The sequence below is a fragment of the Hylaeus volcanicus genome, chromosome 5 (genome assembly GCF_026283585.1).
Source record: "Hylaeus volcanicus isolate JK05 chromosome 5, UHH_iyHylVolc1.0_haploid, whole genome shotgun sequence".
In the NCBI taxonomy this organism is placed as follows: domain Eukaryota; kingdom Metazoa; phylum Arthropoda; class Insecta; order Hymenoptera; family Colletidae; genus Hylaeus; species Hylaeus volcanicus.
The window spans coordinates 27,097,720-27,118,333 of record NC_071980.1 but is presented as its reverse complement, the minus strand read 5'-3'; the positions used below and the strand labels follow the sequence as shown (position 1 = coordinate 27,118,333).

At 47.6% G+C, this 20,614-nt stretch overlaps 1 protein-coding gene across 3 annotated transcripts in view; it reads right to left on the bottom strand.

Annotated features, from left to right (window-relative positions):
- Window positions 1-8,883: 8,883 nt before the first annotated feature.
- Window positions 8,884-20,614, bottom strand: part of LOC128876337 (protein O-mannosyl-transferase TMTC2) — a 158,350-nt gene continuing 146,619 nt past the window's right edge. For 2 of the 3 annotated variants that reach the window (XM_054122604.1, XM_054122605.1), the window contains exons 8-10: window positions 12,873-13,013; window positions 10,480-10,564; window positions 8,884-9,492 (exon numbers count right to left, since the gene is read on the bottom strand). In XM_054122604.1, coding sequence (XP_053978579.1) covers window positions 9,161-9,492; window positions 10,480-10,564; window positions 12,873-13,013 — 558 coding nt within the window. In that variant the 3' untranslated portion in view covers window positions 8,884-9,160. The remainder of the gene's footprint in view (window positions 9,493-10,479; window positions 10,565-12,872; window positions 13,014-20,614) is intronic. The other variant, XM_054122606.1, reaches the window with a different exon arrangement.

The following is a 20,614-nucleotide window of genomic DNA, read 5'->3' as shown; positions in this document are numbered from 1 at the left end:
ATTTGTAACGGTGCCGGGGTTACGATCGTTAAAACCCTACATCTCTTTAGAGCGGTTTCCAGAGACACATAGCGCCGCTCGGCGTGTGATTCCGTGGAATTGTTTGCTACCGAATTGTTCCCGTTGTAACGTTGCGTTCAAATATAATAGAATTGTCGACGAATACTACAAAATATTCTATGTACAATTGTTTCCATTGATCACGAATTTGACGTAATAATAACGACAGACTGAAATTTGGAAATTGCGCGGATATAAAAGAGGAATGAAATTATTTGCCGACGAGTCGGTAAGACAGTATCTACAACGGGCATTAAAATTTATTATCCTCCGGGCTCTCGGATTACTAATTAATTACTATCCGATGATTAATGCTAATATGCTGCGCGCGAATGCGATCGCAAACTTTTAATTATACCGCCCACAACTTTGTTTCGCGTTCGTTCGACCTAAATACTATATGACTTTCCGTATAGTGTGCCCGGGCAAAGTATCGTTTTTTACATTCAAACTCCAACAGAACGCAGCTATTTATGTTAAAACTTTACGTACACCCTGGCTTACGATATGTATCCGGTACGGCACCGAAAGAGGGTGTTTATACTAATGAAATAACATGAAAGCGCGGAACAAAATTTTTACGGAAAGACTCTTTGTCGGAGTATATTAACAAGTTCTACACTCGTAGAAATTCAATCCGAAAGTCTCGGAACGAAACAAAAGCTAGATTCTTTTGAACTTCTACATTAAAAGGCCCTCCCGCCCCCTGGAGCGTCAGCTTTGGCGCGCAGCGTGACATCTTCGCGTCCTGGCTCGCTGGACTATCTCCGACATGATTTATGAAAAGAATAGCGTCGACGTCGACGACGGCGCGGCAGTTTTCATTAGCGAGGCCCGTTTAATTATAAGTCGCGTCGCGAGCGTGAAATTCTGCGTTAGTCGTCTATTTCTCTCGGCCCTGTCGACTGCCTCCGCTTTATCCTAGACGTCCTTCGTTTTTCACTCCTTTCTTCTTCGTCTGTCCCTTTGCGAATGCGTTTTAATTAAATTCCAAAATATGATTTCGATAAATTTGTCGCACTTTGGGGCAGGAAGAACTATTTGATCACAGCTTGTTAATTGTCCGCCGTCGTTTCGATCACGACATCGTTTTCCTCTTCGTCTCGAGGTCTGACGAGACGCGAGCATTCGGCAAGACTCGCGGAGAAACCCTCGACGCGAAGAACCCTACATACCTCTGACCCCGTTTAAGCGCCGTGGCTGTGTTGAGTAATTACTAATCCCCGTCGCGATCATTTCGGCAACTCTCGCCCCTTTAATCACCCTCTCGCGAATTTATCTAATCTAAGCGTCGTAAGAGCTTTATCTCCCGGAACGTTTCGCACGCTCGTCGACTGTGCTTACTGTAACGCCTCGGTTCCGCGGAGTCGATTCCTGAGCCCGTGCTTACGACGGAACTTGGAAACTTGGCGAAGCCCGCTTATTAATGTCAGCGGACGGTTAACGCGATTCACCTTTAAAAAGTCCAAAGGAACAACGATCGTGGATCGGGATTCTGACGTTTGTTTCGAGCATTTATTTTCATCGATGGTTGGATCGACTTAATTTTCGAACCGGCGAGACAACATGTGAAGCACAAAAGATCGAAGAGTACGCAAACAATCAGTCGGTAAATAATTCGGAACGTTTTATTCGCGCGACGACCGCATCGATTATTTCGCTTGTTTGCAGACATGGAAAGTTAATTATTTCGTTATCGTCCGACCGAGTGTAAAATTAGACCTTGCTTGGTGTAATCTCGTTTTCGAGACGATTTACGTCGCGTCTATCATGTAATTTTGCTTTCAGCAAATTCCAAACTACCCCTTTGCCGAATTCGAGCGTACGAGCAGAGACGTTTATCGCTTTAGGTCGATTTGAACGTGTTCAGACAATACTCTAACAATAATCGCGTTAACAAGGGTTCGAATCATGTAAACAAGATTATTCTCCGGGGCAACGTCCAACGGTAATGGATTCAACGTGATTTTACACGTAGTTAACTCGGTTAATTAGTTTTCTGGCAATTAGTTAGCGAGGAATAATCTGCAACACCGTACTAATCAGAATTCGTTGTAATCTCGATGCTCGGGATGGAATATTTAACAACTTGCTCGAACTGCCGAACGAAATCTTGTTTGGGGAAAGAAATCGCTGCGCGCTCCTTTTACTGGTTATCTTACGATTCCAATAACGTTTTGATTTCTTCGGTCGCGCGAAGATTTGTTAAGAAATAAGAAACGAAAGAGAATAAGTAAAGCGGGAAATCTATCCGTTTGTTACCGGCGCGATTACGCTTCACAGGCAAATCTCTCCGAGCTTCTCGCTTTGGAAGGAAACTCCGAACTAAATTAATTTCAACGGTAAGCGCGTTTAAAGTCCCCTTCTTCCGAGCCCGCGTCCCGGGACCACTCCGAGCGAGAAATTTCACCAAGTCGGTGCATGGAGCGCTGCATTCCCGCAGTTCAATCCGCTGTCAATCCTTTAAACCCTTACGTTAGGAAAATACAAGCGGATTCACGTGGGCCGGCCTAATATATAAATCCCGAGCGGGCAGCGCTCGCAGCGCATCTTCCACTCGGTATTAATTCTCGGCCGGCTGCACGCGGTCGACGGTCTAGTCGAGGGTCGGTCGAAAGCTCCGAAGGCGTTTGAGCGGCGCGGATGTTAGTTTAGCCGGAATATTTCAGCCGGACGTAGACTGTACCGAGGCACTTCCGTTGCACGCTCCGCTCGCCTGGCCCCAACCGGAGAATACAACGTATTTTCGTCTGTGCCGCGACCGCCGCCATATACTCGATTAACGTTGAAACGAACAAAGCTTCGGACACGGCCGGGAGGACAGGCGTCTCGTTAATCGTCGACGTTAATAACGCGCCAGGCGCGAACCACGGTTCGCCGAGCTTTGAATGCGCCACCGACGACGCTTAACGCGCGCGGAAACAGCCGTCGGTGTTTCCATGGTTCGCGCTTCATGGACGTCGCGACGAGACGTTACGTTAATCGCACGGAAGGACGGTAACAAGAATAGGTGGCAGGTCTTGGTGTACTCTGACGAGCGTTTATCGCGCACACGATCACCGTTTTCAGGAGTAACTTCACGGCGCAAGAATTTCTCGACCGGTTGATTCAAGATTACGGATAGAATTACGCTTTTCGAAGAATTTTTTTGCTTTCTAAGCCTTACGATTTAATTTCCGATAGCGCGTGCCATAATAACAAGGTCGGTTGCAAACGTTCTGTAGTTTCTATATATGTGTAACGTACAATTAGCTTTACATTGCAACAGGAATGACTTTTTGTCTCAAAGTGAATAATACATTAATCCCTTAACCATGTGCGAGAATCGTGGTCGGATATTCGGACCAAAACTGATTATCACGAGCCTGGCCCGTGGTGTATTGGTCAAATGTAAGTATCACATTTTGGTCCCAGGCTGTTGGAGCTTAAATCGTAGCTTAAGGGGTTAATAATACTTGTATTTTAATTTCTAAATGAACAGATACTTAAGAATATCATCGTCTTAATGAAATTTACATCTATGACGTCTCTGACACGACATTGCAAGCTAAATGGTTAAAGCGTTTTATTATCAGCGCGGGACGTTACAGTTTTTATAAAAGGATGAGCGCTAAACAGCGATCGCACGAAAGTCTTCGTAAAAAGCGCGTCCTTGATATTTCTGCTCGCCAGGTCCAAACACCCTTCGAGCGTGTAACTAACGTTCCTGCCACGATAAGACCGGTTCATTAATCAGCACGCAGCTTCCTCTCGAGCGGAACGTTCTCGTCTCGCGGGCAGTCGACGTTCGCTTAATCGTCGACGTTGTTAACTCTTTGCGCTTTTACGGCACGTTTTGTTCGCCGTAAAGTTTCACGGCTATCACGTGCATAGGAAGCCGCCTTCAAGCATAACGATTTCGTAGTCTCGAACAAGCTATTAGTCGTTCACCTGTCGACTCTTTGCTTCGGAGTCACATTTGGAATATACAATTCAACGAAATAGCGAAACACTCATCGGTGAAATACGAGCGCACGGCTTGGATCCACCGAAACGAGATGCGCGCGAACTTCATGGGGCGCGAACGGTTAACGAGCAAGATCGCAACGTTAGACTAGGCGATTACCGCGACAGGGCCGGCCAGGTGATTCGTTGCGCAACAACGGCAACGCAGTCAGCGGTTACGTACGCTTGGACGCAGGTTAGTCGACGTTCGCGTTCCACGAACTGGAAGTACCGGGCTCAATTGGCTGGCAGGCACGTCGAAAACAAAAGGGAACGAAAAAGCAACGGTTTGGATCGATGCACGAAAGAACAACGATTTTTCGCACTCGGTTTTTATTCGCCTGTTACACTTTTATGACACGCAGTTCTCGGTGGACGTGTCACGCGCAATAAAACGCGTAGCCATCGCTTCTCCGCGCGGAGCGAAGATCGATTCGAGCGCGACCGTCGATAAGCCGCGTATCATGCGGGCCACGTGATCGTTCCGCGGAATTTTCGTCCCGAGATTACGGCCGAATAAAACGGAAATTCTATTCCGAGGCACGACCCTCGCGCGCGTAAAATCCGCAAACGGAACGCTTAGAGCGTTATACGTCGCGAGGAATTTCGCGGTCGGGGGTGAGAGTCTTCTTTCGAGGAGTAATCGTCCGTGGCGAAACGCTGTTATCGAGACCTAATATCGATTAAATACAGACACTCGTATAAACGCTTCGATGCGTTTACAGTACGCCGTTAGTTTCCAGCTAGTTCGATTCGCGGGTCGCGAGAATCTGGATCCTGAATTTTGCAACGGCCGTTTTTCAGCGTCCCACCGCGACGCCGACGCGGGAAATAAATCAGGTGAGGTCAAAGGGGTAGCGTCGCTTGACCTTCCGTCGTTTCGCGTAGCGCGACCTTGCCGTCTCGAATGATACGACCTACGGAATATTTCATCGCGACAGCACCTGCTGCCTTCCCTTTTGTCCCCAGCTGGAAATGAAATCTTTACGTACCTGGTCTCGGAACTGGAAACTTTTTCCATCGGGGTTTTTCTTCCGCTCGAGGACGCTCGTTCTCTTCTGCTTGACGGATGACGCTTAATGGACCGATTCATTTCGACCCCCCGATCAACGCGCCGTGACGAGGCGCATCGTTCCGGAAAGAATCGGAAAGTTTACACTCGTTCTGCCTCGTTCTTTCTGATTTTTCGTTCGGAGCGTCACGGGCGAGAGCGTCCGGGAACCGACACGTTATCGTGAATCGTGTTCCCAGAGAAATAAGTTTAATACCGTAGGATAACGGGGTAGAGGGGCGCGAATGCTCGAAAGACAAGCTTACCGTTCCTTTTAATTTTCTTTTCTTTACTATGAATTTTATAAACGACGGAAGGGTGAATCGGGAGAAGAAAGCAATCAAGTTTATTCGTTGGGCGTTCGACGGATTTGCCTCGGTCTTTTCGTAGTCGCTCTATTTCGTTAAGCTCTAAACGACCTCTCTTAATTACTTACCGGTCGCGCAACAGGATCAGTCACGTCGATTACGTTTTAGCCGACCCGTCCTTTAGGATCAAGCCGACAGCGACTTCCTTATTCGTGTTGCGCTTTATCGAGCCGTTCGCCATACCCCGCGCTTTAATCCTGGAACGGCTTCGGATAATTAAGGAAGATTTTTCAGCCAGCGCTAAGAAACGCGAGCACTCGCATTTTCTAAAAACTCGACAACTACGTATCTCGAACCGTTTACTCGTTGGAAGATTCAACATTTAACCCATTTGCATCATTAGCGGATACATACGCGCCATTTACTTGGAAATTGAATTCAAATAAAATATCGACGATAAGAACGTATTTTCCACTGTTCCATGTGGTGCAAATAAGTTAAACACTCCTCCCCACATTTTCAAAAAACTCCGAGGACTAAAAATTTTTCCCTAACGTTTGGTAAATGATCGACATAATTTTCGAAACACGTGGTCTTCGGAGCGGTCGGTTCTTTCGGAATCTTCGCCTCGAAGCGACGCCGACGCCTCGTTCTCGATTACTCCGCCGTCGAGCTTCCCATCTCTATTTTTCACGGGAACTTGGACGTTCCCGTTTGTCTACTTCCCAGTTCCCTTATTGACATTCCTCTCTGTACGCTTTTTCTCCCCGTTCGCCGGGGCGCGCTCCTTCGTGCGGCGCAATAAGAGATGGGCCAGCGGGATAGGCGGACATTTATTATGCCGGAGGAGTCTCCCGGGAGCCGGTCGACCTCTCGATACAAAGGCGTCTCGCGAAACAGAAGGTCCGTGCTCGAAGAAACCGGGTGAAAGGCTTCGAGACGACGTGGCGCGGTTAATGGCGTCGTTTTCCGCTCTGTTCGTCGCGGAACGGAGCTCGAGGACTGCCCCGCAGATACAGCCGTGTCCCGGTGGCGATACAGTCTCGGAGTTTAGCACGCAAGGGGAGGTATGCGTCGTTTTCCGAACAATGAAGTTGACGTCTTCGCGAGATAGGGATTATTAGCGGGATTATTACGAGTAAATCCACGGAAGCGGACCGAGCGATCGAAGGAGATCCAGTCTCGCCACAGTTTCTGGCTTATATCCGCTAAAGGCATACGAGTATCGAAATTAGAGCCCCCATTTATGCGTGGACACGGGTTTCACGTGTAACACGTAAAGTCGCGTAGAAATCCGTGTAGTAAATATCCGTGTCCATGTAAACAAATTTCCTACGCGTAAACCAAAACAAGTTTTTTGTTTCTTATAGTAGACGTGTGGAAAGTGACGATAGCATACCAAACGAGGGTAATTTCCCCGATTATCGAGTTTTAGGAATGAATAGAGAGAGAGAGAGGGAGCATTCAACCTGAAACAGTCTCGACTGTGACTAATTACAAGAATTAATGTCGCTCAGCGAAAGTCTAGGAGAACGAAAACCGTAGGAAAGTAAAGTAAAGGAAACGATGATACGTTTAATCTGTTAGCAAAGGGGGTAAGCTGAGTTCAGCGGAGAAGACAAGATTACGGAAAAGAGATGGAGAACCGAGGGGTTGGAAAAATAAAAGGTTCCACCTATCGTTTCGGCGACGGCCGGAAAATCGATGACATTCAAGGATTTACGCCTTGGAGAAATAAAATAATTGCGGTGTTCGCGGCAAATGCGTTAAGAGAGATAAGAAACGAAGAGGTAATTATCCAGCGATGAGAAAAAAAGAAATTTCTGGGAACCAAGGTAGTCTTTTATTTCGGGTGGAAAGTAACCCCGATGTCGTTTCTTGCGAGTTTCGAGGCTACTTACAAGGAAAGCTTTTTAGATGTCCAATTGTTTTGATTTTTGGATATGTTTTAAAGGACCGAAAAATAAGATATACGTATTTTTTTATATCGGCCCGTTTTCATATTTATGGAGTGAAACGACCCTCCAAAGTTTCAGCAGTAATAGACTATTATTATAAACAAATTATTTTTTACAAAATGTAGGGCCAGATTTTACATGCAGATAGAAAACCACGAAACATGTTTTTAAAAAGTTTTCTTCTACATACGATAGTTTCGGATATAGCCTATTACAACTGAAACTTTAAGGAGTCGTTTCATCCCCTAAATATGAAATACGTATATCTTATTTTTCGGCCCTTTAAAACATGTCCAAAAATCAAAGCGATCGGAGGCGGACACCTAAAAAGCTTTCCTTGTTAGAGAAATCGAAGACGAAAGAAACTACGGCTGGAGCGAAAAGGGAACCTAGGTTAGGGTTCGCCGCGAGTTCGCGTGAAATATTAACGGCAACGAAGTAGAAAAAAGATAAAAGTCGACGTTTGGGAAGGCGGAGGAAGAAGTTGCGAGGACAAAAAGGAGTCGACGACGGTCGAAACGGAATGGCACGCGACGTAGCTCGGACCTGTACCGACTGAACGAGCTCTCGTTCGGCCTCGGCGTCTCGACGAGTTCCGCTTTAAAGATAACGAAGCGAGTTCTTCGCGGAATAAAGGTAGGTAACCGTCGCGCGGCACCTGTCGAGTGTTTGTCGAGACTGTCTCTACCAGGGAGACGAGAGCGACAGGTGGCTTCGTTCCGTCCTTTCCCTCTTTCCCCCTTTTCCCTCTTGCTTCACCTCTTCGGCACTGTATCCACCGTTTCCCGCGGTATTACCCTCATCCGTCTTTTTCTCCTGTCTTCCACCCTCACCCCCACCGCCCGTTCTCTCGCCGACTCTTCTCGCGACTCGCTCGGGGGTGTGATTTAAAGTGTAAACTTAAATATTACAGTCGGTGCCGTTGCGCAAATAGATTCGGTATTAATGGAGCTTCGTCGGCGTCGCCCCGTAGCCAGAAGGGGGCGAGAATCTTGCGGCTTCAGCCCTTCCAGTGAAGTCAGGGTCAACTCGTTCGGGATCCCTTGGAGTTTTTCTTTCGAACGGAATCGGCCGTGGGCAAACTATTCGCGGATGATTTACACTTCGGAAGTGAGTTCGAGATTCGGTTCTCAAACCTAACCCGAGGACTCTTACCGATTGTTCCAACTTTCGGCTAATTTCCAATGTTTCGGGGATCGCGCTCGCGGCGCACGGGGGGTTACACGCGATATGTGTTCTTAACCCCTTGGAAGCCTGATTTTCCAAATTAAATTTAAACAAATATCAATGTATTCGTTACTTGAATAATTTTGACAATACACGTACGGCCAAATATTGAAAACAAACCAGTGGCAAGTGTACGGTTCGATTTAAAAGTCCGGTATCGTGTTTGAGACTTGTTTAAGGGTTAAGTTACCTGGCGTGGTTTACCTGGCGTCCGGTCTTCTGCGAGCTTCAAGCACCGTTTCCTGTTCGGGATAGTGGCCGGGGAAGGGATACCGGTATAGAATAACATCGAACGTTAGAGAAAAATAAAGGAAGCTTTATTCTTTACATACCATAGCAGGCGATACGAGTCGACAGCGCGCCAAGGTCCCCGAGGACGTCGGCCTCGTGACATTGCTGCGCCGGTCGACGGATATAAACGAATATCGGGAGGAAGATCGGGGAGACGTGGGGTCAGGAAGTACGGCGAGTCGATAGTGGGTCTTTTCTGGGGTCGTATGATACACGCACTCGTTCCTCTGGTCGCTGTCTCTCGTGGTGGCCGCGGCGACACCGTTGCCAGTGTCGAGAGGTCACGCCAGAATCGCCGCCAATTTGTGGAGGTTCATGATGGTAGTGGCGTCGCCTGGCTGCAGCCTCAAAGCTTCGCTGTACGCTGCCGCTGCCTGCTTGTATTTGCCGTTCAGGTGAAGAATGGCGCCCAAGTTCGTGTGACTTCGCGCCTCGTGGGGCCTCAGACTGGCGGCGTGTCTGTACCAGACCTCCGCGTCTTCGAGGCGGGCCGCCTGACGCAGCGCCGACGCTGCCGCCATCGATAGCTCGTAATCGGATCTGGAAAGTTCGGCAGCTCGGAGCTGCTCCTCCGCAGCCTCCGATAGCCGCCCCTGCGACGTCAGGAACAGCCCTGAAAGCGAAACAGGAACGACTCGAGTTTAGGTTCCACGAGTCCGTGGCGAACACGGACTAAATTCTTAACTAGATACGAATTTCGGATATGGACGTTCGCCATAAATTTCAGCGTGATATATCACGCGACCTTCCGCGGGCCACTGCCTAATGACGCGTGCCGCTAAGAGAGATAAACCGCGCCACTTTTTGCGCTCCGAAAACTACTCCTCTACCGTGACTGTTTTTTTTCCCGACAAGTAGATTAATCCTGGCCACAAAGAATCGGGTGACCGATATCCTGGCGGGCCACGTTGCTGAAAGGACTCGACAGATTTTCAACGAGGATAAAAACCAGCGAGAAAGGAACTCGATAGCAAAACGAACGCTCGAAAGGGATGGCTCGTGATCGTATGGAAAGGAAAGAGTGAAAAGAAAGCGAAGCGAAGAGTGGAGGGATTTTTAATCCATTTTCTTTCGGTATGGAAATATTGCGCGTGTATTTGCAGAGATCGACGCTAGATCGACGGTTTTCTTCTCTCCCTTATTAATATGACTCTCGAAAAATCTCGACGATCCTCCCTATTGTTTCTCGAACCGCGACGCTTCATCCCCCTCGTTCCGCAAAGCTTTCCGTTCCTCGTTTCGACGGTGGGGGAATTGCTAATGCCCTCGCGATGTACTAAGTTCCCAGTGAATCAATTATACCGCTGTTGCGATGGACCAAAGGATGAATCGTTTGGCGGCCACCCCAATTTGCTCGGCAACAGCGAGGAGCACGCTTAAGAGGTAGTATTTCATTGCTTTAATAATGAACGAGACATCCCCGGCGTCCCGAGGGTAGCTATAGGTAGGGAATGGAGAGAGAAAAAGAGAGAAAGGGACGTCTATCTGAATTCGATTTTCATGCTCATCGTTCGATGAATCGAACAATTCTTTCTTCGCGATTCCCGTTGGCCGTGTCTAGGTTGGATTCGTAATTAGAGAAGCTGGCGGTTAGACCTACCGTAATGATGGTGGACGCTCGAGTCATCCGGCGCCAGCCTGCGGGCTCTCAGGAACCATCTCTCGGCCTCCAGCACGCGGCTCGACTGCGGAAGAAACCACAAACGAGGCTTGAATAATCGGATATTCGATCGTTGGAGATGTAGCGCGATGATTATCGAATCCAACGCGGACGGAGATTTCAAGGATGTATTCGAACGGTACGCTTCTTTACTACAATAATTTATCGAACAGACCCTATGGCCTACTTGTGTAAAATTTAGGAATACAGATTTCAAGATTTACGCTCGTACATAATGAGAGATGTCAAAATGTCGATCATTTTTCGCGACTACTCGCTATCGATATATTATCGTGACTTTTTGGCGAATTATATATTTGGTCGAACGCGTTGGAGCTGTACGCGAGATCGAAATTGAACCTTAGACATCGCATCGATTGATACCCGTGGGTACACGAGGAACTCGATATCTCTACTGGCAACGACCGACCATGCGGTACCGTAATGGTTTGCTGGCTGACTCTGGTTTCACAAGTGCTATGGCAGGACCGTTCCTGTAACTAATCAATCCCGTACGCGATATAAGCTAACGCGACCAATTATGGACGTTCTCCATATAAAAATCTCTTACGTACCAAAAATAAACTTCTCGATCTAAATTACAAGAACTCGATTGTCGCGTAAATTTAGGCTTTCATAACACCGAGCACTTCGCCTATCGATCCACGATTTTCCAATCAAAGGTAGCAAAAAAAGAGCAGAGGCGAAAAATGAAAATTGAAATGAAATTTCAATACTGTTCGTCGCCATTCGCTAAAAGTACAAACGAATGAAAATTCATTTGCGACGGAACACCGATGACATTTATTGGTCAAACGTTCAATTACGCTGGGCATCGTTTACCGGTATCGACTTTTCATTGACCCTTCCGTCCCGCGCGTGATGCGCATCGTAATTTAGGCGCTCATCCGGCGCGCAAGGACTTCCTGTTGTTCAATGTAAAAAGCGCCACTCTTGCGAAACATAGTCGATCAAATTAAGAGCGATATTTCGGACGGTGTTTCGCGAGAGTAGTATTTCCGATTCTGTGCAACTTACTTGAAAAGCAGCAACAGTACTATGGGAACATTTTTGTCGAATTTTGCCGACTGCAACGTACGATTTTAATTTATTTTCGTTTCAGTAAAATCATGGAAAATTTCGAGATTCGTGTACTCTTACGTCATTACTGGAAACAAGAGTTTAAAGATACCGAAGGAGCAAAGAAAATATTATATTCGGTATCTTTAATAAATTAAACGATCAATCAATTAATGTATCTAATAAATAAATACGAAAGAGCTTTTCAAAAGCTACAAAATGATATATAAAACTTGCATATAAAGCAATTTTAATGACTTCAAAAAATAGCACAAACTGAAACAACTTTATCGCTGTACGTCGTGTTATTCGGTTTATTCGTTGTCTATCATTCGAATGTAACGTTGCGCGTTTCTAGCGCTAATTGGACGAAAAATATTGGCATTCGCGAAAGGTAAAGGTGGACGCCCGCGCCGGCACGTTTGGCGAAACGGGACACGTACGGGGCAACACATCGCGCGTCCCGAATCACTCTCGGCTCGGTGAGCGTAATCGTCGGTCGCGTTAGATATGTTTTCGGGAGAAATACCGGTTTCCGGTTGTCGATTGGCCGGTCGGGAACACGGCATCGGCACGGTCAGCGGATCGAGCAGAATCAGCTTAACTCCGCGCTGTTTCCCGTCGTCGGCGTCGATTCCCTCGCAGCGATTCAGGTCATCCGATTCCCGGCCTATCGACTTCGATTCGCGTCGCGCCGAAATAGTACTAACTACTTACGTGCCGAGTCGAAGGTTTGCTAAGTGATGTGGGTCGGTACGTGGCCGGACTCGCGGAAAGCCCGGAATCCGAGTTATCGGTCGATGTTATCGCGTCTCGTATAGACTCGGACGTTTGATTACTCTCGATTCATAAAGACGCGATATTTCCTGCAAGGGGGAACGCACACGTCGAGACAAAACGATCTCTCTTGGCTAGCAAAATTTCGTTCAAGATTCCTCGTTAGATCACCGAAGAAGTTTCCCGATATTCCGAATTCTTCGAAGACGAAAGGAATAAAACGTTGATTCGAGGGAATGGGGCGGTTCGCGGAATAGCGTAAAACACTCTTCCGGACGAGTTCCCGTGTTCTTTGGCACGTGAACTCGAGAGATTCCCCTGCGGCGTTCCATTTTTCCCTCCTCCTTAGGCTCCTCCTCTTGCGGTATCGCAGCCACGAAATTTCGTCGAACGATATCGGTCGGGTCGCGGTAAACTTGGAAACTGGATCCTCGCCCTGATGAAAGAGAACCGATCTAAAGCCGGCAACTACTTACGTTTCGGGCCAAAAGTTTCCCATAAGTGATGTGGGCCGGCACGTGGTCAGGCTGGCTGGCCAAACTCGCCTGGAACCACCTTTCCGCTTCCGCGTACTGTTGCAGCCTCGACAGAGTTTCCCCCAGCAGATTGTAAACGCTCTGTAAAACAGGGTCGATCGTCATATTTCTCGCGGTTCGTCGTCCCTTCAATTCGATCCTTTCTTCGTCCGCTTCGTTTTCGCACCGATTCGAACGGAACATTTCTCAACATTGCGTATTCGTTCAAGTTAGACGGCGATCGACGGAAAAGTATCCGTGTCTCCTTCGGAGGAGCGACGTCGGGTCTACAATTAATATCCGGCCGCGTACGATAAATCCGCAAGGAGGAAGTAATTGGCTCGGAAGAGGCGGGGATCAGTTTCGGAAGTTTTCTGATTTTCAGGACCGACGGCTGCTGCTAATGGCCGCCGAAACTCGGCTGCTCCTTACGAACTCACACCCACGCCACCACGTGGACGTGGCCACACGAGGCCAGACACATACGAACGTCGAGGGTGGTTAGGAGCACACGGGGGTAACCTATAGACGCGAATAAGATGGAAACGCAAACGTCTCTGAGCGTTAACGCAGAGACGCGCAACCTCTTTCGCCGAGAAACAAAACTGGAACATGCGTCGCCTTGGGCCGCCCGCACACGAACCTACTCGAAAGAGACGTAATTGGTTGGTGACTGAAATCGCAAACTATTTACTTACTGGTTCGAGAAAGTAATACTTCCGAACATGAAAAGTTGAGAAAAAGTAATCGTGAGAAATTTGCCAATATTTTAATATCTATTGATTGGACTTATCTTAACCTCGTCATTTCCTGCATTATTAACTTTGTTTCGGGAGTGGAGTAAACTGAAAGGATGGGACTTTGCGCACCACTGGCGTTACGAAACGACTAACACCGAAAAGCTTCTCTCTAAGGAGCGCGCGAGGTTTGGTCTCGCGTCTCCGAGTTGTAGGCTAAAACTTTTATGATTTTGTTCGTGCCGGGTGTGCAGTCCGGAAGAGGCGAACTACTGGAAAGAAAGAACGAGAGGTCGAACCACGGGAGGGGAATAAGTTGGAAAGGGAAAGCTGTTGGAATCTTTCGTGGGTGGAGAAGACAAATGGCGGGGAAGCGTCGGGAACGAACGAGCTCGAATATCCAACCGACTAGTCGGACCCGATTGCCCTGTGATTCCGACTGATCTCGCGCCGTTTTCAGGGAAATACTTTCGGTACCCGATCGGGATGGAGTAATCTGTATCAGCTTGCGAGTGAATTGGAAGATCCATAAGAATTGGAGCGGTCGGCACGGGGCTACGCACTTCTCGATGATTTATCCTTCGACGAGCCCACCGACATAGAAGTGAATATCAAGACCGATGAAATTGCGTTTGAGACTTTGATTCCGAATGATTAATTGCTGAATATACGTGCCACAGGAGCAAGAATTATCAACTCCAGCTACGGTCGATCGCGCTGGCGTCAACTGTCTCAAGGCGAGAGCAATAACTGGCAGTGTCGCAGCCGCGTAAAAGGATCCACCGACCGATTGTCGAACTCTGGTAAGCGGGATTCTATCGATACTTACATTCTATTAAAATGACGCATCTAAACGATTTCATTCTTAGTCCAGAATTTCGAAGGTCTCCTAAAATGTAACACAGTCTTAGAGACCTCTATCACGCATGAGAGCCGAGCTGGTAGCAGTTGCACTCGAAAGGTGAAAGCAATTTCGCGACTCGACGAAAGTAGCCGCGTCGACAAAGAATACGGCATCGCGTAAAGTGGAGCGCCTACTCGCATTGTTTCGTGTCATTATTCTCTTGAACCAGTTTCCATGGATATTATGTTCCTTTCGTCGTGTCCCTTTCCGTCCATATGTTTTAACGTGCTTCGACGGCCGAACCGCTTTCGAACCTCGTATCAATGGCGTATTAAATTTGTCGGGCTTCGTAACGCGACAACCTTTGATAAATTTAAAGACGCTTGTCCGAAACCGCTAAAACTCGGCATTGCGCGCTAATGCGCTCCAGAAAAGTAAATACGGGACGAAAGAATGCGCTTCGGGAAAGTTTAAGCTTCCCCTTGGTCTCTCCCGCGTGCGCGAGAGGTCTCGAAACTCCATTGTTCGGAGTCATTATTCACTTGGACTACTTTTCAAGAGTATTACCAGCCGCCGTCGCTTTCAGCCACCGGAATACCGAGCGCTCCGAGTCCACGAGATGCATGACTTTTACATGTTTGCCGTCATCCAGCGCCCTCGATCGCCATTGTTCCCGCGAAATCGCCTCGAAGAGCGATTTGGTTCGCGTTTGGATCCGACTACAGATCTATCCCTGATTCGATCGGGTAAGGGAAGAATTTTGTTCGATAACACACCGTGCTCAAAGCTGCACGCTAATTCTTCCTTTTTCTGGACCGACGGTACCCGCGTTCGGTAAAACGTCTCGTCGAAAATTCGTGGCGTCGTTCGACGTCCATTGTTCGTCGAGTAGGTCGTTCCTCCGTGAAAAATTAGGCTGGTAACGTGCTTACAGAAAAATACGACGACTCCGTGCTGGCCTAACAAGGAATTCAGAACCCAGTCGGATCTGGCGCGGCTGTCAAGCTGCAGTTTATCTCGGGCCCCCGGACGAGCCCGGTTTTTCCTTCTTTTCGATCTTTTTTCTTTTTCGTTATCTAACTTCGCGATATCGAACGAAAAGGAACGTCGCGACGCCACTTCGTTCGGATGAATAGTTAATCAAGCTCGGAATCTCATTTAGCAGCAAGCGCGCGAGCGGGTCGTCGAGAAATTAACAAAACATTTTACTTTAAATTCTCGAATCCGTCTAATCAACGTTTCGTCGAGTTTCCTTATTACTACAGTCAACGAATAATTAATCGTGCGAGCAAAAATGGCGCTTATTGTGTAGCACGTAACTTTCATCGCCAGACTTTACTTTCGGCGTAGATTTTGGTACACCGAATGGAAGGAATTTAGCTACGGATTTTCTTCGCGTCTTTTTTACTCTTACTTACCCGAAGTAACGTAACAGCGATCGTTGCTCGGGAAGATGCTGTAAGTTTTAAACTTCGAGAAGAGAAGAGATACTCGGTAACTTGAAAAGTTCAGAGAATAGATTACGTTGCGGCAGAAATTCACGATCGATTAACCGTCAAACCTTTTCGCGGCGTATCGCCGCACTTACGATAAACAAATATCGTCGCCGGTAATCTCTTTCGAGTCGATTGCCCATTTTTACGCGCGCGGAGTGGAAAATCAAGACCGTGGAGAAACGAAATAATTTAGAAAAAAACTCGTTTCCCCATCGCATTGGAAACATGATTATCTTTAGATTAGGTATTCAAAATTTATATCCAGACGAGTACTTCGGTCATCTCTGGCACGAGAATGGCCCAGTTTCTCGGGATGGAGTCGGTCGTTACCGGTTTCGCGGGAATATTCGCGAAGCGATCCGTGAATTATTGGGTCTTATCGACAGTCGATGCTCGGTCAGCAGAGAAGTTTGGTTCGCGGAGCCGGTGATTCGGTTAATTGGAGGATAATTACGTTGAAAGGTTCCGTGGGCGGCGCGTCCTGTATCCTGGCAATTGTCGTCGAAATGCAGAGGGGTGCGAACAGCTTTGGCGGCGGACGTCACGTCGTCATTGTCGTCATTGTCGTCGCCGCCCTGTGCATACCGAGTCGCGAAAACAGAGGACAAACAATTAGGGCGGTAAGTCGAGCGGGCGAATTAGATGACTGACTGTGCTCGAAGGTTGAAAGGAGAGTTGGGCATGCGCGATAGGCAACGAGGGCTAATCGCTCGGATAATTAGATTAAATTGCTGGTTCCCGTTTCCTGTTTTCGAAATCTGGCTTTCCGGTATCACCTTTGATTTATATTTTTACTCTACATACATATATCTATCATTTACGACGGCATGTTTTTCAAAATTCGACGACATCCTGTACAATTCGAGCAATTTTCGAGCTTTCGCTTGAATATTTGACCGAGATACCCATGCATAGGTACTCTTTCGGAAAATGTAAAATACAATCGATTCTTTTCCATCCCGATATACGAGATACGACGTCGGCGTTGTTCCGCGAAAATACAACGGCCCATGGCGTCGCGTTTTATAACGGAAACGGTGGCTCGCATATATATTCAGGTCGGGGCATCGACGGATTAAGATATATTCCCGACACGTATGCAGGTAACGACGCATGCACGCGGTCGGTCGAGTGGCAAATGAAATAATTCTTTTTCCCCCTCAATTTTTTGCCCCTCTTTTTTTTTTGCGTGACTTTTTATTTCGTCGGGCACAGATTTAATCGGCGCCCGAACGCGCTCGTCGCTTAATGCTTTGACGCAACGGTGACGCGTCGCTCGGTTCTTCTCGCTTCGAGCTTTAATCCGACGCAAGAGCACTCTTCTTCGTCGCGAGTTCTGGTTCGCCGCGGCCATTTGGCAAAACTCGACGGAAACTGCGGTCCGGTTAATTGCACAATTATTACAGCCCCGTTCTCCACGCCAGCCCGAGAACACCAGCACGTCCGGTTAACGACACTTCTCGGTAATGAATCGGCTCGACCAGGAAACTTCGCGATCGTTGAGCAGGATTATGGAGACACGGCCGGAGGAAGCCATTGAAAAATATGGCGCGATCGACGATTACCACGGCGTGCGAGAATTACGAACCGTCGCTTTTCCGAGTCTGTGTCTATCGATTCGGGATTTAGTTCGGCGTACCGGGTTCGATATTAATAACTGACGTCGACAATTTTTATATAAACACCCTGTGTACGATACGTGGGATTCGGCTGGTATTTCGAGGTGTTTCGCGGCACGTAAAAACTCGACGAAGCGCCAGCGATGGCTTGCGGGCGTGTATGGTAATTCTCGAATTAATTCCGCAGCGGAGTTGCATTAAATTCGCGTTAGCCGTGAGTGCGCACGCGGTCGCGCACGCCCGACTAGAATAAACAATATCCGCGAGAAAGGGAAAATTGATCAAACTCCGGCAACTGGACGAAACTTTCGAAAATTATTTCGAATTCGCCACTGGCCTGGCCCGTATTAAATTTGCATTAGATAAATACGCTGCGGTCCGACGGTTTGGCGCGCAAACAGCGCTCGAAAATTGTTCGACTGATTCAACTTCGGGAGGATGATTCGAAATTTACGGTTCCCGGCGGCGTTGAATCGATTCGACTCGTGCAATGGTGGAGAAGATGCCTCCCATTTTTGCGTAACCCTTTTTTTCTTCGAATATTATTGGCAGAGAAGTGAAAATGTTGAATCCACACATGGTAATTTTCGAAGATGCTCAAACCATATATGTAAGTCGCGTTACGCACACGCGTCGCTAAGGTTTGCCGCTAAACAATCGCGACGATCGATCGTGACTCTGTAACTGGATTAAATTTGTTAATCAACTGTCTAACTAAGCGAAACGGATAAGCACCGAGTACATCGCGAGCGGTAATCGAGTTACGTAGCGTTGCTGTCTCGGTAACCACTCACGGACAAAGTTTATTTCAAAATTGCTTTGCTTTATTTAACGTATATCGTTTATGTAGTAAAGGGCACGCGTTGAGTTAGTATTTCTCTGCTCGCAACATATCGCTTCGTCGGCGATACGTGGGTAAAACGCATCCGCGAAGAAAGGAAACAAAGGATTCAGGGAGATAAACTCGATAACTAATAACGCAAAGTGCAAGTATTTACGGGCCGCGAGAAGTAGTGGGAAAAAAAGCAAAGATAACGGACCTGGGTCAATAGAATGTTTATTGCATCTAGTTTTGCGTAATAAAGCTAGCGGATGGAAAGATAAACAACGAGTCGGGCAGCAGTTAAAACTACCATCCCGAGGAAGAGAACTTTTTCCTGACATCTTTGTTAAACTAACGCTCCGTGATTCGTTAAATCGTCGAATTATTTTTAAACGTTTACTCGTGTATTCGATATTAGTTGCTCGCACCCAGATTACATGTTTGCTAAATTGCAAATTCTCGTTGGTTTTTCCAGTTAAATTGGATTACGAAAGAGCCTCGTAGGTAAAAATAAAATAAATATTCTGAAATTTTGTAGACCGCGAGGTCAACCACGGGAAAGCTGCGTTTTCGCGTTGTGTTAAAAATTATGCCGGGTTACCAATTTCGCGGCGAATAAATAAAATAGCACCGCGGCTGTTTTCGAAAAACGCTCGACGTCTCGTTTGCATCGAGAGTTGAATCGCAGCCACCGCGACGCGAGACCCGTTGGAAAATTTCAGAAGGGAATCTAGATTAGTCGTTGAATGCATAAGTTCACGGGTTATCTGCGGCGGGCAGACAATTTTTTCCGACCCGTTTATCCGCCGTTATCCGATTCGGTCCGACGTTTTAATCAGGCTCGAAAATTAACGCAACCAAAGTAATTATCAGCTCTGCTCGTAAATCATCCACGGTTGGAACGCGCGCGAGGAATTGTAACCTGGCGCGGTTTTCCAGCTGGTTCGCCGAGAGCGGAGGATCTCGTGGAAGACGAAGGAATTGCTAGACGTTAATCGATCGACGCTTTACACGGTGGTATCGAAATCGTTGGCGCGTAAATTTTTCAATCTTGTCCGAAAGGACGAGACTTACGCTCGAACGCCTTCTGTCGACGCTGGCATAGCAGTTCGCGAAAAGTGTTACGCGTCTATCTTTATGAAACTCTGTGGATTCACTTTTTGAAATGGAATACTTGCAAACGAAGGAGAATCGCAGAATAGGCTAGGAGTCCGATTCGATATCAGCGTACAGGGTTAACCCAACGTGTTCGCGAGAAAGAGATTCGCGGGCGTTCGTTCGCCAAAGTGTACGTACTCGAGCGATAGAAACTTCCATTTCGTCTGGAAGTCGTCAACTCGACGGGTATGAGATTCCAAGAGTGGAACGCGTCCCCGGACGAGAATCACGGACCCCCGATAACCGTCTTCTTCTTCAGTCTGCTCGAGAGGGACGAAGAGAGCATCCTTAGCGTATTATTCCGAAGTTTCGTCCGATTTTCCACGCTAGCGGCCGCCGGCCAGCCTCTGCGCCCTCCGTCGAAACGAAGCGAGGCGAGGTAGACCCGGGGGTCATCGCGATAAAACATCGGAAACTGGCGAAACTCTGGTGTAATCTTGCCGGTGATGTTTTACCCTCGCGCGCACACACACTGTCTCCAGACGTTTGTGCGCGTGACCTCTCCGTTTCTGTGCAAACGACGCGTGGTCCTCTCCTTCTGTGGCCCGCGAAACGTTCTCTGGTAACTGTGCGCACACGTGTCTAGGGCGTTCCAAAAGTAACCACCCGATTTCAACGTTTCGTCGCTTATTACGTGCCCAAATGTTTACGAGTTCGCAATTGGCTCGCGAGATCTGCCATGACGTGGATGGAACACGTGCTTCGATTATAATGTACTTTAGTCACGGTTATAATTCTGTAGCTTTCATTAATAACCGTCCTGAAAAGTTAAACGCTCGCCAGTCAGACTTTCCTTGCGGCGATGTATTCGCTGGATTTTATTCCGCCGTCTGACCAAGACCGGCCGTATCTACCTGGGGCCTAAATGCAGCGCGTACAGGTCGCAGTAGATACGGCCGGTCTTGGTCAGACGGCGGAATAGATAAATTCAGCGGATAATATAATGCCCGCCGCGGATAACGTCGCATATATACGGTTATTGTATGTATATTCCAGTATCTCTATCACTTTTCAATTTGTTCTTTA